We start from the raw sequence: 22,055 nt of genomic DNA, 5'->3' as shown, positions 1-22,055 counted from the left end.
CTTTCACATAGAGGTATTTAAAAGTACAAAGCTAATATTTTTCATGAGTTCCTGGGCTTATAAAGTTTCATCAATTTCATCTGAGATGAGACTTGCCTTTAAATACATGGTGTGTTTCTTGTAGAAGTTACCTGTATGTCTTCAAAAACCCTACTGATCTAGAAAAATGACTTTCTAGACAGTCATGTTTCTTTTCTTTTCTTTTTTTTTTAAAAAAAAGACAAAACAGCAACAAACATTTTAGCTCTTTAATGAGCAAAGATCATGTCTCTTAGCATTGGACTAATAGTCATTATCCAGATTATCTTTATTTCACGCAATGACCAGTGACATGGCCAAGATGTACAAAGTTGTTTCCATCAAGTAGTATACAATTTTTTTTTTTGTATAATAAGCTTTCATTCTTGAAAAAGAGTAACTGAAAAGAAAGGTTTCTGTTACTGCAGTTAGTTTGTCAGAGAAAGTTCTTTGCATTATCTTACAAACTATCAAAATTGCTAGTCGTCTGAAAAAATGTAAAAAAAAATCACATAACTTTAGTCTAATAGAAATATAGTACAGGTAAGAGAGAAAGTATTTATCAGGATGTGCTCTTTAAGTCCATCTCAATTTTTTTAATATAAATGTACATCTGATTACATATACAAACATTTGGAAAGATCTGTGATATACTGTTACTGGTAAACAACAGGGGGATGAAGAGTTTCCTGTGGTCTTAAAGTATTCATTTAAAATCACACATACGTGTAAGACTAAAATCCTCCAGGTGTTGACTCTCCTTCTAGGTTCTGTATCTATGTTGTACTCTACTGAGATTGCGTGAGTAAATTCCAGTGGATGAACCTCAGTGAGAAAGATAAGTGATATGAGGAGGGACATAACTGCATATTGAATTATTAGTAGTAAACATTTTGTCATGCAACATGAGTAAATCAATTAACTGAGAACTGTAATCAGAGTGGCAATTTGGGGCATCCTCATATCATAAAAGACTGTTGCAAGTAACTCTTTGGACACACTTCACCTTACCAAAAGGAACAAAATACAGAAAAACAAAAACCACAGAAAATTATAGATCCTGTAACACATGTCCAATTAGGGCTGTATTTCTATAAATTATTTAGATCGGAATGAAAAGAACATTAAAAACGCAGGAATTTTTTTTTCCTGGGATTCATATCAGCGAGTATTCACCACTATACCTATAGTTTCTTCAAATACCTTTAATAACTAATTCTTCCTATTATCAAAACTACTGTGAATTATTTACTTCTAATTACTTTTGCCCCTTAAAATCTTCTTTAGATTCTGCCAATTGATAGAGGAAGCTTCTATTAAAGACTCCAATGGGATGAGAAGAATTTTAATTACGGCTTAATCAGCAGCACAGCCACCAAGCATATAAATTATCATGCACATCGTGCTAAAAATATCCAGTTTCCTTTATCCCCATAACTTTATACTGACAGCACTTATGTGATAATGTTGTACCTGCCAGTCTTTAAACTTCTTTGTCTTACTGGCAAATTTCAGCATGAGCCTCTGCTAAGGCCATTAACAGCACTGGTGCTTTGTGTACTTATCCAAATATGTAAATATGGTCTACACAATAAAACGGCTCCAAATAAAAACTGGTGAAAATTATCTGACATTCCATTGGTGTGTCCCTTGTGCATATTCCTGGTTGTTTTTATTTTTATTTTTTATATTTCAGACATAGTTCTTTCCTGTTTGGTGTTCCACATGCCTAATTCCATTATGTAACATAAATCTTCAAAAAATTAATTCTTGAATATGAATGAAAAAGTATCATTCAGAACAATTGCTTCAAGCAATTGAAATTCATTTTTAAAGTTGATTTGTGTATATATGTACAATTTAATTTTTTTCAAAACCCCCAAAGTTCTTGATATGTATATTCACATAATATTCCTCCTTATTTAAATAGTAAGAGTCTTGTAGGTTGAAAGCCAAGGAATCTTCAGTAATCTTTTACTGCAATCCATCAAAAAAATAGAGTTTATTTCTCTTATCTGGCTATACCCTGGTTGTTGAATGTGAATGGGGGTGGGGATGGGGATGGGGCAGAGTATTGTTCTGTCCTCCAGTAAATGTATTGAATGTGTGTAAGGGTTGAATCCCTGGTATAGTGTTGGGAATCATTGTAATGGTGTTGGGTGTCATTAAGGGAACATCATCAGGTGACCTCCTCATAGCTAGTGTGTAATCTGGGGGGCAGGCGGTCCGAAGAACCACCTCATGTGGATGGATGGACTCACATTCATGATCCAAATCAGTGTGCTTCATTTGGAGGGACATGATCTCCTCTTCTTGTGCGTGGGTCAGATCGTTGGTCGTAGTGCGTTGAGGGCTGCATCTTCTGTGAACATCATGTCTCCTCTTATCTTTTTTGTAGTACAGGGCTGCAAAGGCAAGGATGTTCAGAAACAGCAGTGATGCTCCAACTGCAATCGTGACGCTCAGCTCTGTGGAGTAGTCCCTTTGATCCACTGAAAATGGACTCGGTTGTTGTTTGGGATCATCCTGCTTGGCAGTGGGAAATGCTGATGTGACAGGTACAGAATTCTTTCTTGTAGGTCTGAAAGTGATGTCAGTTGATGGCACTTTAGTTGTTGTCGAGGTATACTGAGAAATGTCATTGAGATTATGCAGATGAGGTACCAGCTCCAACCAGAGGTTCACCTTATTGGCTCTGTAATGTTCTTTAACTCTTGGTTTTAATCCAATATGGAGATAAAGTTGATCTTTCTGGGAATATCTGGTCCATGCTACTTCTTCAAAGCGGTTGGGTTTGGTATGGATGAATTTTGTGTCTTGAGGGACTGGTTGATTTGGGTCACTAGGGGAAAAAAAGTGCTCATGAGAACAAAGTTTTTTTATTTCTTTTTTTTTCTTATTCAAAAAAGTACTAGTTTAACATCAAATTGAAGAGGTAACTTAACAAGTTAGCAAGGCCTAGACTGTATTTTAATAACAGTTTGGGTCAATTTAGAAATACAGATCCTATCGTAGGCAGATTAAATGGATGATAATGTAATGAGAATAAGCCTCACAATCTTGTTCTCTTTGGCCATTTAGAGATGGGCTACTATCAATCCAAAGGTTATAGAATTCACACACATATGCATTGTGTCATAGGCAAACGAGCAAGGACAGCATGGAATAGTGGACAAAACCTGAGTTTTGGAATTAGCAGATGAGGTTGTAAGTCTTAGTACTGCTATGTATATCATAGATATACGAGTAGATATATGAGGCTAGGCTCTCATCACCTCAGTCCTTTATCTGCAAAGTGGATTAACAATACCTGACCTGGCCACCTAGAAAAAGAAGATGGAAGGATCAAAGAGCAAACAATAGTGTAAACTGGAAAGCACTATAAAATAATATTTGTCACTACTAAATAACAAAAATAATAAGTCCTGTATAATTAAAAATGAATTTATTTATTGAGTAATGCAACAGAGATATGTCTTTCTTTCTTTCTTTTTCCCCAGAAGTATGTCTTTCTTAATAAACTTCTAAAAGTAAGAACTAAGGCACAAAATAGAAGTTTGAAACAGCACAAATAGAAGTTTGAATAAAGAAACTTAATATATTAATGACATTAACCCATTAAGTTAAACCATTTGAACGTGAAGTGTGTATTATTTTTAAATGCTTACAAGGATATCTTTTATTAAATTATGGACAATTCTATTACTTAGGTACATACCCAGTTTTAGCAAAATTTGTCCAGTACGTCATTACAACTGCACTCAGCATCACATCATTTTTGGAGAAATTGCAAGGAAATAACTCTGTAGGTCCAATCATGGGGATTCCTAGTACGTAGGGAACTTCGTCTCCATGAGCTGCATCAGCCCAAGCTGGAACCTGATCTGTTTGGCAATGATGGTAAAAGGCATAGAAATATGTAGGTGAACCAAAGTTTGAGTGAAGATCTGCTGTAGCTACAGCTGGTGCCACCCACTGATGGTCTGTAAACAAAGCCAATAATGTCTTCCTTCTGGTTTCAGGGTTATGACGGTCAGCCCAGTCAGTATACATGAATTTAATGGTTTCTCTCAAAACATCTTTGCCTTCAGGATATCCGTATAAATTATCAACAAAATTGGAAACAGCAAAGTCAAAATCACTAGCTGATATACCATCATCACTATCTACTATATTTTCAACAAATTTTAGCCCTTCTCCTTGGTTAACTCCTAACATTATATCATAGTTGAGAAACTCTCCTTGCTCCATCAATATCTGAGGGTCATCTGGTATTACATCACCATCGATCACAGGTCCAAAGGCTATGTGGTATCGTGCTGGTTGAATATCTTGGTCAACAAGTTCTTTGTAAGGCTTCTTCTGTAGGCATTCCACTAACTCTACTGTATCTGAAACATTGCAACCAACTTTTGTGGCCAACATTCTAGCATATTTTGCAGGTTGGAAACTAACAGCCCAGCTGGAAAGGGCTGTTCCACTTTGAGCTATTGCTCGTTGAAAAAGTCCTATAGGGAAAAACAACAGAGTTTGAGATGACTTTTGAATAAGTTATTGTGCTAAAACAATAACATCTGATATTTTAGGCGTGTATATACAAACCCATATACAACTTAAAAAACAGGAAGATAGAGACATTTTTGCTTAAGAGAAGGTACATAAAGACATCCCCAAGGTAAAAGGAATCAAAGAGGCAAACTAAGTTTGAGGGCCAACTGCTTTAGGGATCAAGAGATCTAAATGGTTTAGTGTCTCAAAGAGGCAATAAGCAAGGAGAGATGGAGAACAGGTAAATATTAGTGGTGAAAAGTCCCAAGTATTTTTTCGCCCAACACCCGAACACCCATGTTATTATGAAAGCCAACCAGGTAGGCTTTCTCCCCCTTAACTCTTCATTAGACTTTGTATTGCTGTGTTTTGTTTTTTTTTTTTGAGAATATTTCTTCCAATTTGGCTGTATGTATCTTCTTTCAAAATGGCTCTGTATGTTTGTTTTAATCAGATTTATTAAAAAAAAAAAATTGCTGGGAGCTCACACAACTCCTGGGGATGGGGATTTGTTAATACCCTGGGGATGGCCCAGAAGGCACACAGAACAGAATATCACTTTCGACATACTCTTTCCAGCTCTTCATGTCAGACATAATATCTGAATATTCATCTTTCAGAAGAAGACATAACATTTGAAGTGTTTTCACTAGGTTAAAGAAAAAAACATCAGCAGAAGGATTCAGTGTGCGTGTGTGTTGGGGGAGAGTGATTTAATTTTTCCACTGTTGAATGCGCCCTGCTATATTTTATCATAAAAGATGAAAAAGTCATGGTCCACTGCTTTTTACTTAATTGCATTTAAGAATTATAAATCATGGTCCCATAGGCAGTTTGATAAGGGCTACATTCCATTCAAATTTACAAATGCACTTTATCTGCTCATTAAGGTATTTTCAAATAAAATTCTTGTTTTTAAAACCTAACTTATCTATTTTCTTTAAAAATTACATTTATTATCAGTTTCCAAAAATAGCTTCGTAGTTCAGTTATTTAAACACATGTTCAATTATTCATATGTGTTAATGAGATAAGAATTCTTTTCACAAAGGTGCTAAAGCAGTGTCTGAATTAGAAGCAAAGTTTTAGATTTTTCTCCAAAAATGCACATGTATTCAAAATGCCTATAATGTGTTCTTAGATAATTCTAAAAATATTCAAAAAGTCAAACAGTACCAATTTAAATTCGTTTTGGTTTCTGACATCTTTATGAACATATTTTTAGTTTGCCAGAACAAAGTATGCCAGAGTGAATGATATAAATGCAGATAATTTTTAAAACTTACATAGGCTATGTGTTTTTTAACATCTGTTCAGAAAAATATTTTACTAATTAAAAACTTTACAACTAAAATATACCTTGTGATTATTTCACATTTTAAGGGCTCAATGAGATTAACTAAATATACCAAAAAAGATTTGGGAGAAATACATATACATCATAGTCTGAAATATGCCATCTAGATAGTATTGGAAAAACCAAACATTTTATCATTAATGAAAATGCTTTTATGTATATATAAGCTGTGGTTGACTCTTGATAGATACAAATTTGAGCATTGCTGTAGCCTTGGGGAGTTTACAGACTTCAAATCAATGTCTGTACTGGAGACAGAATTAGTTTGATGATTTTAAGATATCTCCTGAGCATCTCCTGGTAAAAATCATGCACCCTTTTTGTAGAGATAGGCTTAGGACTAAATCAAATACAAGTCCGTTTATCTGGCTCTGCATGGACAGTCTTCCTTGAAGAGTGTGATGGAATATTATATTTTCAACTATTGGCATAGCCATTGACCACTGTTTATCAAATCATCAACTGATGAATAGCAATGCTGGTCTATGAACTAATTGGTTTGTCTCTTTATCAAATGTTAGTTTTATACTAGGTGACTAGCTTTGGTGCCCATTTTTGCTCTACATTTAGAAAAAATTTTAGAATAAATAGGAAGAAATTACATTTGAGATCAAATGACCCTAATAAGTCTGAACAGATTGTCTAACGTTAACCTACATAAATATTGGCATTAGTATAGTCCTCAGCTAGAACAGTCTAATCTCTTCAATGAAAAAAAAATAACAAAATTTGTTACTTCAAAATAAGCCACTTCATTATAGACCAAAATCCCTATATACTTGGAAATGTTCTCATATGTGTTATTTTGTCATCTCAAGTCAGAATTCTACTAACATAAAGAGATATTACATAAACTATATCTATAAATTAAGTCTATGAAAATATATGATTCTCTGAATATATATAGTCATTTAATGATAGGCTGTTCTTTTGAAATTCTGCATCAATATATCCTTTGATACTGAAAACAAATACTCTATGTCTGATGCTCTATATCATAAAGCTCAGTCTTACAATTCAAGATGCTTCATGAATTATACTTGACAGTATATACTTCCTTAATATATATAAAATGACAATAAAAGAAGCAGAAAACACAAAATGGTCTGTGTTGATGTGTATTCTCTGTCTTCCTATCTATTATATATAATGGAGAAAAAGTATTTGCTTTTGCAGGCTTTTCCAATAAAACCTTTCTGTTCATGTGGATGTTTCAAGTTAATAATGCAATTAGAATGAGTGAATTAAACTCCTGGTAAAATGGAAATTCATGAAAAAACAACATGATGAGCCTTGAGCAGGCACTTTGGAAAAAGGGTGTCAAGGCTAGAAAATGGAGTCAAGAAAAATGCTTCATGGGTTTAAGCAGCCTCAGTGCTCCAGGCTGCTTTGCCAAGCTTTACAGGGAAAAAATAATATAAACACTTTTCAATTTGAAAATAGAAAAAGCACAAATTCAAACCTAATATTCCTTTTAATGAAAAGCTCTACTAGTGACCTTGATGCTTTGACAATTTTGGATCGTGCATGCAAAATAATCAAACATCCAATCTCTACTCAGACAAGTGAAAATCTTGTTTCCAGACAAACCAGCTTAGGACGGCTTCCTTATCTTCCTACTGGTGAAAGGTTTTAAATGCCTATTGTCTTGAAAATAGATAATACACAATCCTTGCATTAAAAAAAAAAAAAACAAACCTGTCTTTGATTTTTGATTACTGAATAAACAGAGATGACAGAGCTATGAACATCTTTGATTTTCCCAAAAATCACCTTTTAGAGGAAAGAAAAGTAACTGTAATGCTAACTATTCTGAAGTGCGCTTGAAAGGGCATCCTTACCAAGCTCCACAGGAGACAAAGAAAAGAGTTTGACAAAAATTTAAACATGCATAGAAAAGCTGAAGAAACAAAATTTTAAACAGTTATTGAGCTCAACCTAATACTCAGTTTCAACAGAGAAATATGTACAAAGCATCACATACTACTGATGGTGGTGGCATGCAGACACCAAAATTGTCAAAATTTGCAACCTGCATAATACCTTTGGTTGAATTGCTCCAACGGTTACCTTCAGAATAATGGGATAAAGTCAGCAGATTGACACATGAACCCCCAGCGCCAGATCCAAAAACAGTGATTCTTAAGGGGTCACCGCCAAAGAATCCAATGTTCTCACTAGTCCATCTTAAAGCCTGTATGAGGTCAAGGAGTCCATAGTTTCCTTTTGCAGCCTGATCTCCTGTGCTTAAGAAACCTGGAAGATCGAAATAAAAAGGTACCTTAGAACACTGTTTTGAGTTGACATGGATCAAACAGACATTCAATATAAATACAATTAAATCTTGTATTCATCATGGTGAGTACAGTACAAATTCTTTAGTAAAAAATTATTTCCCACTAGAATCAAAGAATATACTTTAGGAAGAATAGTAGACACTGAAACCTGAAAAGTGACATTTATCTTCCCCAAGTTACCCAGGTAATAGGTAACAAGGGGCAGATAAAGAGAATGAAAACATTCTGAAAATCCTCAAGGGAGACATTCTATAGGCCAAGTTACTTTGTGGAGATATTTGAGTCAGTATCATGGGGCATATGAGAATGTGCTTTTGCATAAAACACTGTGTCAGCCCTAAAGTTGCGCATGGTCTAACATGGTTGGAATTTAATGAATGTGTGGTACAGTGGCAGGATGTGAGGGTGAAGAACAGGGGTATTTTTCTAAGATTTGTGCATAAAATTATATGCAACTCTTTGCATGTAGATGCATATATGCATTTTTGTCAATGATGGTCCATGCTTAAGAAAGAATCACTGTGTTAGGGGGCCTGGGTGGCTCAGTCGGTTAAGTGTCTGACTCTTGATTTCGATTTAGGTCATGATCTCAGCATCATTAAGATTCAGCCCCGTGCTGGGCTCTATGCTGAACATAGAGCCTACTTAAGATTCTTTCTTTCCCTCTCTCTCTACTCCTCCCCTACTCACGCTCACTCTCTCTCTCTCAAAATAAACTAAAATATAATATTTTAAAAATAAGGAATCAATGTGTTAGACGTAATTTGGGAACACATTTGGAATACCTTAAATGCTAAATTGAACATATTTGCTCAATTAGAAAACAACACAGAATCATTGGAGGTTTTTAAAAAGTTCAGACTCATATATCTAGAATGTTTAAAACTCTGCTTAACAGTAAATCTGATAATCAAGAGGAATATATATTGCATAATACAAAGAAAGGAGGTAGAAGAAAGGTTATAGGAACAGAACTGACAGACTGGCAAAGGCAATTGAAAACAGGGGATAGAAAAAATATTGTAACTGTAATAGCTGGCTGAGTGACTTTATATATGAAAGTTTTAGAGAGGAGCAAAGATACTACTTTAATACTTTAAACATATTCACTCATTTCACTGACTTAATAGCTTTTATATTATGTTTATTAAAACTTGTAAAACAAATATCTACTCTCTAATATATATCCACATTTGCTATAGATGAAAAAGTATAAAGTAATTCATAAAAGATTCCATTTTATACATTATTCACATATTGTGTAGAAAATATTTAGAGATATATTACACATAAACTGATTATATTTAGGGATATAATTTCCAATCTCACCAAGTGTATAGAACTAATTTTTTTTAATTAGATATATTCTCTTATTGCAGACCCATTAGAGAAACTCAACATAAAAAGAGTAAAAATTACTTCAATGTGAAATATATCTTTATTTTATAACTAAGCCAGGAAGTGAGTTATATTTGTGAAAACCATACTGTGGTAACAGTACCTATCAGTTAGGTAAATAAATCTATACCCCAAATGAATATAGGAACGGGAAATTCTTAGGATCATGGTAGAAAGCAATAGAGGAAGACAAATCTTTTTGAATAATTTTGCAAAAAAATATATGAGGTAATAAGTTGATTAGTCATTCTTCTTCTACAAGACCAAAAATTTTAAGAAACAAAAACACAATCTCTAGTCCATTAAGCGTGTGCTTGTGTGCATGTGCGTGTGTGTGTTTGTGCGTGTGTGTGTGACCCCAAAACCAATCATACAGAGGTTAAGTTTTAAAAAATAAGATTCAAATAAATATATCTTTTTGGACGTACTCATTACTTTTTTTTTTTTATTAAATATACATAACAGTTTAAGAAAATCTTCACATTATCTTCTTACATAAAAACACTTTTGAATACTCAAAGGTCATATAAATGAGAGCATATTAAAACATAAAACAAAAACATGGGAAAGAACTCCTTTAACTTTATTTGCTATTAAGTGAATTTTGGTGTAAAACAGAACCTTTAGTTTAAGTTCCTGAAGGAATCCGTTACAATTTTTTTGTTCTATAAACATGGACTGATAGTATGAACTCTGAACACAACCTTATGAAAGGATTACTGTGCATTAGATACAAGTGACTCTGTACATTAGATAGAAGTGGATAAAGGAGGTATGTGTGCGTGTGTGTGTGTGTGTGTGTGTGTGTGTGTAGGAGAGAGAGAATAAATGAGAGAATGAGAGCACACTCTAGGTAGTTTATTACCTATAATTTATATTCAGGTAGAAATTTGATTTCTGAATATAGCTTATGCCACTCAGCACAAACCCCAGGATTGGTATTTAATTCCTCTTTAAGTAATATTGAATAATTCTAGTATTATCCAAATAAATCTCTATGTTCATACAAAAATTGACTTCCTAATAAGATAATCATAACTCAATATGTAGCAAGTAGAGAACCATAGTAATAAGATTATTATCTCTAAGTTAACTAAAAAATATGGCCTCTATAATTTCAGTTTTAGTAGCACTAATTTAACGACTCTGGTAGGTTGGTCAAATAATTTTGTGTTTATATCATAATACTTGTAAAAGCATATCATTTGTCCGAAAAGCAAGCTCTAATTTATATATGATTTAGTGAAATCTTGTAGCATCATCAAGAAAAAAAAAATTAAACAAAATCAATTCAATTCCAAAGTTGTACTGTTATGTCATAGCATAGAAAATGGAGTAAATCATCAGGTAAAAGATTTTGGTCCTAGGCTTGGAATGTCTAAGCTACTCTGTCAAACTTCATTTTTATCTTTCATTACTGAATTTCTTTCACTATTAATTTTTATTTCATGTGTATGCTGTAGTTTATCTATCTATCTATCTATCTATCTATCTATCATCTATCTATCTATCTATCATCTTCTAACTGGAAGCAGTTCATTAGCATGAATTGAGAGAGCCACTATAGTTTTATGTTAGGAAAAAATAATCGATATCTACTGCCTTTATTAAGGTCAGTCAGACAATCAAATCATATCTCTTTAGGCCTGATAAAATAATACTACATGCTTGTATTAATTTTTGGATTTCCGATCCTATATTCAAACAAGAGTCTGTGGCTCAGCCAAAGGCAATAAATAAAGAAAATTAAGTAAATCGCTGCCTCAAAAGAGACACAGTTTGCTAATTACCCAAGTGATGTGCATTGGCAGCATTCTTTATACGTTGCTATCCAGTGAAGTGTCATTTAAAGTTCTTTTCAAAATTGACTTAGCTGCTGTGTCCTTAACAGCAGAATAATTTCAGATAGCCCTACCTGGAATTTTATATTGGACTGTTCAACTACAGGCCAGCCATGGCAGAACTCACTTTTGCAAAGATCCTAAAGTATTCCTTACCTTCATGATTACTTTGAAGGTTTTTCCCTTAATGTCACTTAAGTCATTCTGTATAGTCATTCAATTTATCCAGCCTTTCCTGGCCTTCAATTGTAAGCTCCTGGAATGTATGACTAATTGTTGTCCTAACACAATTACACATTATTTTTGTAAGATAGAACAATAATGAGTATAAGCTCTTCTCCTTTTTTGGGAGGATAGCAACAGAATTCTCCAGAAAACATTATTCAACTATTTATTTGACTCGTGAGTATAAAAACTGAAAACATTATTACCTTTAAAATTAAGGTAAACTTTCAAAATTCATAATTACAAGTATGCCAAGAATTATTTCAGTGGCTCATGTACACACTATAATTCTCATTCGACTGTGTTCAAATAGAATTTGTTTAATGCCATTTTTCCCACCTAAAAATTCCCTATAGAAAAAACCCTCCAATCACTGTTTTCACTACCTGGACTACTAATTTTACTGATCTGATTAAATTTACCAAGCAGGTTTTGATGTTTACCTTATCTGGCAACTACGATTCTTTTCAGGTGTTAGAAACCAAGCAAACTGAACATGGGCTCACAGAACCTTGGAATGGAAAAATCAGATCAGGCATAAAATAAATTGGCAAGGAAGAAATAAATAAAAGTGGATAATCACTGCAACCAGGTAACCAAGTATTGGTTTGGGCTACTGGTGACCACCAAATTCAGACAGGCAGACCTGAGGGAGTATGAGAGAAGCTACATTAAGCTGTCTGGCAACAGCCCTACAGCTTATTGGTTGAGCCAATCTATTTGCAGGTACCTTACAGTATAACTGTATAGACAACATGTTTAGAATGTAAAACAAAAGGAAAGCAGGGTGCTTCTCATTAAAAAAAAAGATCTAAACGTACCCAAGGAGGACACTGAGACTAGGAAAAATGCAAGCTGTTTACATTTGAGATTACATCTAGATTTTCAGAAATTAAGATGTCAGTGATTCTAGGGGCGCCTAGGTGGCTCAGTTGGTTAAGTGTCCAACTGTGGATCAGGTCATGATCTCATGGTTTGTGGGTTCGAGCTCTGGGTCAGGCTCTGCGCTGACAGCTCAGAGCCTGGAGCCTGCTTCAGATTCTGTGTCTCCCTTTCTTTCTGCCCCTCTCTTGCTTGTGCTCTCTTTGTTTATAAATCTAAAATTTATATAAATAAAAAAACTTAAAAAATAAGATGTCAGTGATTCTATACTGTAGGTATGCTTTCTTTTTTGGGGATAGAAGGGCAAATCTGAATGTCTATGCTTATAGCGTTTGATATATGAAAGTGTTAAATATATATACTTATATATATTTAAGAGTCCTTACTATGTGTTCGTGCTATAAAAAAGTAAGAAAGAAATCTCTGTTTATCAATGCTGTTGCCTGGATACAGATGGTTATGGTTGGTCTTTGAGTCAAATTGATAAGAACTTCAAAATAGAGGCCATACTGAGCATTAAAGAGTCTGCCTTGAAGCTATGAAACTTTGAATGATAGTGAGGAATCCTTCTAGGGATTTGGGAATATAGGTCAGAAAAATAACTCATCAAGGATTTTGCATCTTAAGCATAAAAGGATTGAAAACTGTGGGATTAATATCTGAAAAACTAAAAATCCGACTGAAAATCCTATGTGCGAACTCTCCCTGTCTTCTTAGTTGCCAAATCCAGTCTGATCTTCGTCTGTACTCTCTCTCTATTTCTTGCTTTCAACTCCTGTTCCTGACTTTTTCTAGGTGCTCTTCTTTTTATTCTTAGACTCATGAAATCCTTTTAGCTAGTCAATCTCCAAACTTTCAGCACACAAGTCCACCTTCCATTCTGTCATCAGACTCACTTTTGAAAGTGAAAATATTTTGAAAATATTCTGTTCTAATGGTGGACATTGCTATGTTATAGTTTAAAATAAAACCCCTCTGTTAACACATACTAGATAGTCATCCCTCATTTCTCTTTGAGCAAGATTGTTTAAAATATGATGGTTTAAATTTCCCAAATTGGACAATTTGGGGTCTGTGTAGGGAAAAAGAACACACATAATATCATTAATTAGTCATCACCTCTAGCTAACTTCCCTGCTAATGTGCTTTTTGAGAGCTATTGTCTAAATTTTTCTTAGAAAGGAACAAAAGACAGAGTCAAAATAATTTCCTTTTTGTATGTATGTATCCTCCAAAAAAACTGGCTCTGAAATGAGTGATATCTTAATATCAAATAACTTGGTGATATTCCAAAACTTTATATTTTCGTACATTTATTATCTATCATCTATCTATCATCTATCTATCTATCTATCTATCTATCTATCTATCTATCTATCATCCTCATCTTCTGTCATCTACCTATTTTTTTATTGTGAGGTAATTTGCTTTTTAATGGCTCATCTTTGGGAAAAGCAAACTGAATTACTGGCCACATCTCTTGATTGCTGACAGCTGACATGGAAAAGGTGAAGGTGACTGCCAGCAGATGCCTGGAAAGAAGACACCTGTAGATGTCTCTGTATTTTTCAATCTTCAAATTTCCCATATGTTTACCATCTTCAAGGTAAACAGGTGAAATTGATCTTTCTATATAGTCACTGGTATTATAGTCACTGGTAACACTTGTGACTCTTTCTCCATAGACAGTAATGGAGAAACAAAGGCCCTGGTTTGCTTAGCTCTGAACTGTGTACACTATTCCTATTTCAAGAATGGCCCAAGATACTAGAAAAAAGTAACAGCCCTTGATCCCACACCATCACCTCTATTCTTCATTCCAACCTGAGGCTGTTAATGTTCACAATTCTTGGTCTGCATGTCAAGAAATGCTTATGCAACATTCCTTGAGTAAGGCTATTGTGTACTTCCTGGCTATTTGAATCTGCACAACAGACCTGGTATCAAAACTGATAAAGTTTCCTTGCTTTCTGAATAACCACTCTCACAAACAAGTGAAAAAGCACTCTCCCTTCTAAAAAAGCTATTTAGAGGAAAGAAATCACATTATTAATTTCTAATTGTTCTGATTATGCAGGAATGTGTCTAATGATTTAAAGTGATAATTTGCTTCAAAGCAGGACATTCAGGGAGCCACAATGGCTGCTGTATAAGAAAAAATCTTCAGGAACTATATATATATATAGTTCAGAACTATATAGCTTCAGGAACAGTAAAGACTATAAAAATATTGCAAATATCTGTCTAATGCACATTTTGGTCTGTGTGTGTGTGTGTGTGTGTGTGTTTTGTAATTTATCATTTGTATTTATAATTTGTTCATCTTTTTTATTTTCTCTGAGCTGGATGCTCCACTGTACCTGCCCCAAATGGCCATTCTGTACATGTTTTCTGAATAAAGGTAGGCATTAACATGTTATAATTCTGTTACAACATGGAGACCAACAATTAAATTCTTTCCAAACAATTCTTTCCAAACAGAAGACGTCTATGTGTCTTTTCTGATGGCAGCAATGAAGGGGAATTTAGGAGCCTCTGAGACCTGAGAGGGAAAGAGGAATGTTGTGTTCTTCAATCCCACACAAGCTGACCCCTGAGAAAGACACAATTAATTGGAAAAAAAAAAAAAAAAAGAAGGAAGAGTAGGAGATAAGGTCTGGGTAATGAATAAATATCTGGTAATGAATAAGCTTAACTAACTTAAGAAAACTAATTTCAAAGAATATTGACAAAACTAGATTGTTTTATGTATTTTGTTTTTACCATAGCAGGAGTTTTTGAGAAGATAATGTTGTCCTAAGGGATAACTAGTAAAATCTGATAGTTTTTAATGCTGCTTTCATTATATTCTTCTCTACTAAAAGCTACCCTAATTTAGTGATTTTAAAACTTTTTATTTTTGAAAACTTTCAATATTATCAAAATATTTCAAAAATAGTACAAAAATTTACCATGTACTCTTCACCCAGATGTCCCACATATTATCATCTTCCTTCCTTCCTTCCTTCCTTCCTTCCTTCCTTCCTTCCTTCCTTCCTTCCTTCCTTCCTTCCTTCCTTCCTTCCCAACCTCCCTCCTTCCCTTCCTTCCTTCCCAACCTCCCTCCTTCCCTTCCTTCCTTCCTTTCTACCGCTACTTCTCACTCCCCCACACCCCATCAAATCTAGAATCACATGTTGAATTTAGTTTTCTACTTAGTCTCCTTAATTTTGAGCAATTTGTTTCTCTTTCTTTGTCTTTTTTTTAGCCTTGATATTTTTAAAGAATGCAGATCAGTTATTATGTAGAATGTTCCTCAATTAAGATTTATCTGATATTTCTTTGTGATTATATTTCTTCAGGTTATCAATTTTTGACAGAGGACCATAGAAGTAATGTTGTGTTGCAGAAGAAGGAAACTAGATCATTTTCTCACACCATACACAAAGATAAACTCAAAATGGATAAAGGACCTGAATGTGAGACATGAAACTATCAACACCCTAGAGGAGAAAGCAGGAAACAACCTCCTTGACCTCCACCGCAGCAACTTCTTACTTGACACATCCCCAAAGGCAAGGGAAGCAAGAGCAAAAATAACTATTGGGACCTCATCAAGATTAAAAGCTTCTGCCCGGCAAAGGAAACAATCCATAAAACTAATAGGCAACCAACGGAATGGGAAAAGAGTTGCAAATGACATATCAGATAAAGGGTTAATATCCAGAATCTATAAGGAACTCACCAAACTCCACACCCAAAAAACAACAACCCAGTGAAGAAATGGGCAGAAGATATAAACAGACACTTCTCCAAAGAGGACATCCAGATGGCCAACACACACACATGAAATGATGCTCAGCATCCCTCTTCATCAGGGAAATACAAATCAAAACGACACTGAGATATCACCTCACGCCAGTCAGAGTGGCTAAAATGAGCAAATCAGAGAACTCTAGATGCTGACGAGGATGTGGAGAAACGGGCACCCTCCTACACTGTTGGTGGGAATGTAAACTGGTACAGCCCCTCTGGAAAACAGTGTGGAGGTTCCTCAAAAAATTAACAATAGAACTCCCCTATGACCCAGCAATAGCACTGCTAGGAATTTACCCAAGGGATATAGGAATGCTGATGCATAGGAGCACATGTACCCCAATGTTCATAGCAGCACTGTCAACAATAGCCAAATCATGGAAAGAGCCTAAGTGTCCATCAATGGATGAATGGATCAAGAAGATGTGGTTTGTCTACACGATGGAATACTACATGGCAATGAGAAAGAATGAAATCTGGCCATGTGTAGCAACATGGATGGACCTTGAGGGTGTTATGCTGAGCAAAATTAGTCAGGCAGAAAAGGACAAATATCATATGTTTGCACGTATAGGAGGATTAGGAGGAACTTAATGGAGGACCATAGGGGAGAAGAAGGGAGGAAATGGTGGGGGAAAGGGAGAGAGGCAAACCATGACAGACTCTTGAATGCTGAGAACAAACTGAGGACTGATGGGTGTGGGGAGGGGGAGATGGGCATAGGGGAGGGCACTTGAGGGGGTGAGCACTGGGTGTTATATGGAAACCAACTTGACAATAAGCTATTTGTAAAAAAAAAAAAAAAAAAGAAGAAGAAGAAGTAATGTTGTGTTTATCTTGGTTCATCAAAATAGCAGACATGCCATGTTAATTTGTCTCATGACCACTTACTTGGTCAAGTGGTAGTTTTTCATGTTTTTCCATATTAATTTACATTTTTTCCCTTCACAGATAATAAATATAAGATAGACAGATTATATTGATACTATGTAAATTTCCTGCTTCTCATCACACTGTCATCCACTTACTGGCATCTGTTTATGATTATTATTTGAAACAAATATTAATTTCATCATTTATTTTACTATTAGTTGGAATTGGCAGCAAGAAAAAGATATCCTTTCTCCCCAATTTGTTTTCATTCATTTATTTGTATTGTTATGGACTCATGGGTTTTTATTTTATTCCAGGGATTTTAATCTTTTCTCATAATTTGTTTTGATATTTAAATTGTCCCTTATTTGGCCAGTAGGATTCCCTCTAAGTTGGCCCCCATGTCGTTTTGACATGTTTCTATCATCTTTGAGCACATGCTCACTTCTCCTTGGCACCATAAAAATAGCATTTTTGCAAGAAACCTCTAACTACTCTTGGGGTTTTGGACTTCCCTTTGGTTAAAATTTCTGAATAGACATTTTACATGTAAAGCAATTAAATTTTTTTAGTAACTGCAAAATTAATTAAATCTATAAAGTAATTAAGTAAAAGTTAATTAAATTTTGAAAATCATTTACAAAATTTACAACAATATTTAGTAATTACAAAAAAAGCAGAAACTGAAGCTTGTTCTTGAATTTTGGAGTATAAGGATATCTCATTTGTGAAAAAGTGTCATACAATGAGATTGAAACCACTACTCCGGAACAACACTAAATAATGTCACCAGCACCACGTATGAAATACCAGCACACACACACACACACACACACACACACACACACACACACACAGCTACATTCCTGAGAAAAAACGATGGTAGTAACAAATATGACTCAACCCAGCTAAAAATATTTTAATGCTTCAAAATATATAGATTATGGAAAGAACATAGTAATATGAGTTACCTATAGTGAAAATCTACAATATAAAGTAGTGAAAGCTACAAAATGAAGAAGATTACACTCAACTAACTACTTCCCAATACTCAGATCTCTAATAAAACTTGAATGATAATCCAAATTTCTCACTCTCCCAAATTTTAAATTATAAAGATTGTTTTATTTTTTAAACCAACTTTTCCTAGGAAGTTTCAATTAGTGATTCTTAAAAGGCAAGTTTGTGAACCCTAGATTAGGGCCATATGGTATGCCTTTCAGAGCAGCTGCTGAGTGTACATAAAGGCACTAGAATGGACCCAAAATATCCTGAGGCAAACCAATTTCAGAGACCAATGTAGCAGCACCAGCAGCTAGCCTCAGGTAATCTCATTTACTAATGCCGAAGGGATATATGATAGGTGTTACTTAGATGTTAACAATAAATCCACCTAATATTGAAAATTGGAATATCTTTTGGGTTTGTACTTGAGCATAAGTAACATGCTGATATTGGCCCCTGAAATCCATCAGAAGTATTGTCTGAAGCCCCGAATCTATTGCTGTGTTAATCTGTGAAAGCTCACCAAGGAGAAAATTACTCATGTAGCTTGGCCTTCAGCTGGAGGAATTTTTCAAAAGTTTTCCTAGACCAGCAATTCCTATAGTAGCTAATATGGATCTTCAGCTCAGAGGGTCATGGAATGCTGTTCAATAGTGAAGGAAATATTGAAACAAGTAGAAGGTCAATTTAGAAGAAGCAGTGATCTGAATCTCCCCCAGGGTGCCCTCACATTAAGCTTGGATTTGTAATTGAAAATAAATCTTTCATGTCTGGGTGACAAGTCTGAGGTCCTGTCCTGGGTACAGTTTTCACTAAGCATTATATTCTCCAGCTTGAAGTCACTGTCCTTTTCAGCTGATTTGACCTGCAATGCCACAGTAGGATGTTGGCTGCCAAGTGATTAGCTATTCAAGAAAAAAGTGAAACTAATCTCTGTATTAATATACATGAGGTGAAATGAGAAAGAATTTGAGACTCGAAGGCATGGAGACTGATGTTACAAGCTGTGCAGTGAGGCATACTCCCCCAGATCCAGTAGCAGAATCAAACCCCACAGAGGAAGGGTGACATTTGGCAGAGGTGGTGCAAGAGACAGCTGCCGTGGGTTGAAGTGACAGCTTGATTTTCTAGCACTTTAATGGAAAGAGTTACTCCTTTTCAGAATAAAAAGAGCATCCTGTCATTATGGCACTTAGTAAAATGCATACAAGTGCAGAATTCAATTTTTTCCTTTACATTGAGGATTGGAGAGGTGCTATATTGAAGAGAAGCTATGATTTATTTTTAAATTTGCTGACCTATCAAGCATTTCCACATCACTTTGTGGCTACTGAGGAACCTTTATATAAACACTTTTCCCTCTGTTAGAAATATTCCTTCTTTCTCTTAGAGAATCTAATAACCATAGAGATCAATTAATAGCACATATTTGAATCTTTTAATGAAAAACAGCTGATAAATTCACATTTGGTGGGCACCTTCTCTTCCAGGCATTCTGCTAGTTATTCAATATACATCATGTCCTCTGTCCTTCAGAAAGTTAGGTTTCATTTGAATGTTTCTTGAATGTATTCCCTGTGGACTCTACCTGTCTTAAAGGTAAAGAATGTGGGGAATTCCGACCAAAAATATGAGGGCTGGAAGGAACATTAGTAACTAGTGCAACCACATATTTTATAGATGAGAAAATTGAGGATCAGAGAGTGAATATAAATTTTCTGGTGTCACACAGCAAGGTAGGACCCCAGGTTTCCTGTTTTCTAAGCCCAGTGCTTGCAAAGTAAGGAAATTGTTGTGGACTTCTTAAGCAATGCATTACATTGTATATGTTCCCTCTTGTTTTTGCTTTACTAAGCAACTATTTCAGTGCTTTATATTTTAAGACTATGATGACAAAAGTTCAGTATAGGAAACTCTCTACTCTCTTGACTTTTTCTCCAGACTACCTTTCATCCACCCTTAACTATCTAGACAAGCAAGGGTACTATCCCATGCAAAAATTAGATCTCCCCCAACAAAAAAATGATTATGTGAGTCTTATTCTATATACCTTATTAATTTTTCTTGTAGTTAAAAATGCTAATTTTTATTTACAAATTACCTTTGTATTTCCAAAGTAAGGTAAAAACTGGATTTTAAAATGTGAGGCAATAGGGGTCCCTGGGTGGCTCAGTCGGTTAAGATTCTGACTTCCGGGGCACCTGGGTGGCTCACTCCGTTAAGCGTCCGACTTCGGCTCAGGTCACGATCTCACGGTTCGTGGGTTCGAGCCTCGTGTTGGGCTCTGTGCTGACAGCTAGCTCAGAGCCTGGAGCCTGCTTCTGATTCTGTGTCTCAATCTCTCTCTGACCCTTCCCTGCTCATGCTGTCTCTCTCTCTCTCTCAGAAATAAATAGAACATTAAAAAAAAAAGATTCTGACTTTGGTTCACATCATGGTCTCAGGGTTTTTGGGTTTGAGCCCTGTACTGGCCTCTGTGCTGACTGCTTAGGGCCTGGAGCCTCCTTTGGATTTTGTGTCTTCCTCTCTCTCTCTCTCTGCCCCTTCCCATTCACTTTTTCTCTCTCAAAAATAAATAAACATTAAAAAAATAAATAAAATTAGAAAAAAACAAAATGTGAGCCATAAAGTCCTTAATCATACTTTTAAGGTTCTGTCTACCTTGGGGAAAAATGTTCTCTTCTAAACTAATTTTATTATTCTCTTTGCTAGGAAATTCTTTTCAGAGCTGAAATATCTATGTAGCTTAAGCCAGTTTCCTTTTGTTCTGTGCTCAGAGAAGATGGAAAACATCTGGCAGGTTCTTTTGGCAGGATATTCAAGGAAAATCTTTACTCTTCAGGCAAAATAATCCAATTCCTTTTTGTCTACATTGTGTGGAACTCCTCTCCAACTCTTATATAAAGGGATAAATTGCATAATGGAGATGGATATTTGTTGATCAGAGCCAACTTATAGTAGTTTAATTTGCAATTTCTTTGAATAAAGTTAATTATAACAAAAGCGATGTTAATAAATTCTACAGAAAATAATTTGCTCTTTAGGTTTTTCATCCATTAGCCATGCCAACAGAAATATTATGCAGCATGTTAAGAATTTTTGTTTGAGCTTATCTAAGAGGAAAGGCTGGCTGGTAGCCTGCATTTGACCAGCTTTTACCAGGTGCTGTAGGGTTGCCTATAAGCAACTTCATGGTGAGGAAATAATCACTGCACAAAGGTGCCTTGTGAGTTAGTGGCACCTGGCCCAGGTCCACCACAAGCTTCCGTCAGTCGCTCAGCATTGTATTTGTATAGGGTTAGACTCTTTTCCTAGACGCAGAGAGAAGGCCATTCCTCCATTCTCACGAAGACAAAATAAGAATAATATATTGTACACTGCAAATCGGTCCAACATTAAATGAATATCATTCAAAAAGTTTTCATTTCTTAGTAACCATTTCTGTGAATATTTTAGAGTTGTACAATTGGAGGATTTCTATTTTGTTTATAGCTTCCTTTTTTTTTTTTTTTTTAAATGGAGTTAGAGGATTTTGCTAGCATCTAAGATGAAAAATTCCACAGAAGTACACTTGGTAGGCTGACTCTAAGTTTGGCAATGGAGCAAAGCTTGATTTCCTACTAAGATGAGCTAGTATAATCACACTGTACTCAGTGGAGAAACAGAAAAGCTCTTTCCTTATTAAAACAGCGTGTCAGATTCTGCCCAGGGAAACCTTGCTCACAGGAACAAGTAAGGCTCTGAGGGTAGAAGGGGTGATCAATATTTGATTATCCTAGGTCACAGCTGTTCTTATCCTGAGCTGGGCCATAGTTC

At 35.1% G+C, this 22,055-nt stretch overlaps 1 protein-coding gene across 1 annotated transcript in view; it reads right to left on the bottom strand.

The window, feature by feature from the left end:
* Window positions 1-1,877: 1,877 nt before the first annotated feature.
* NLGN1 (neuroligin 1) overlaps window positions 1,878-22,055 on the bottom strand; it is a 662,036-nt gene continuing 641,858 nt past the window's right edge. Inside the window, exons 6-8 of the mRNA XM_039218377.1 lie at window positions 7,994-8,179; window positions 3,737-4,526; window positions 1,878-2,860 (exon numbers count right to left, since the gene is read on the bottom strand). Coding sequence (XP_039074308.1) covers window positions 2,038-2,860; window positions 3,737-4,526; window positions 7,994-8,179 — 1,799 coding nt within the window. The 3' untranslated portion in view covers window positions 1,878-2,037. The remainder of the gene's footprint in view (window positions 2,861-3,736; window positions 4,527-7,993; window positions 8,180-22,055) is intronic.

Source organism: Hyaena hyaena, unplaced genomic scaffold, assembly GCF_003009895.1.
Source record: "Hyaena hyaena isolate Hyena2069 unplaced genomic scaffold, ASM300989v1 scaffold_755, whole genome shotgun sequence".
Lineage (NCBI taxonomy): Eukaryota > Metazoa > Chordata > Mammalia > Carnivora > Hyaenidae > Hyaena > Hyaena hyaena.
This window is presented reverse-complemented; position numbering and strand designations above follow the sequence as displayed.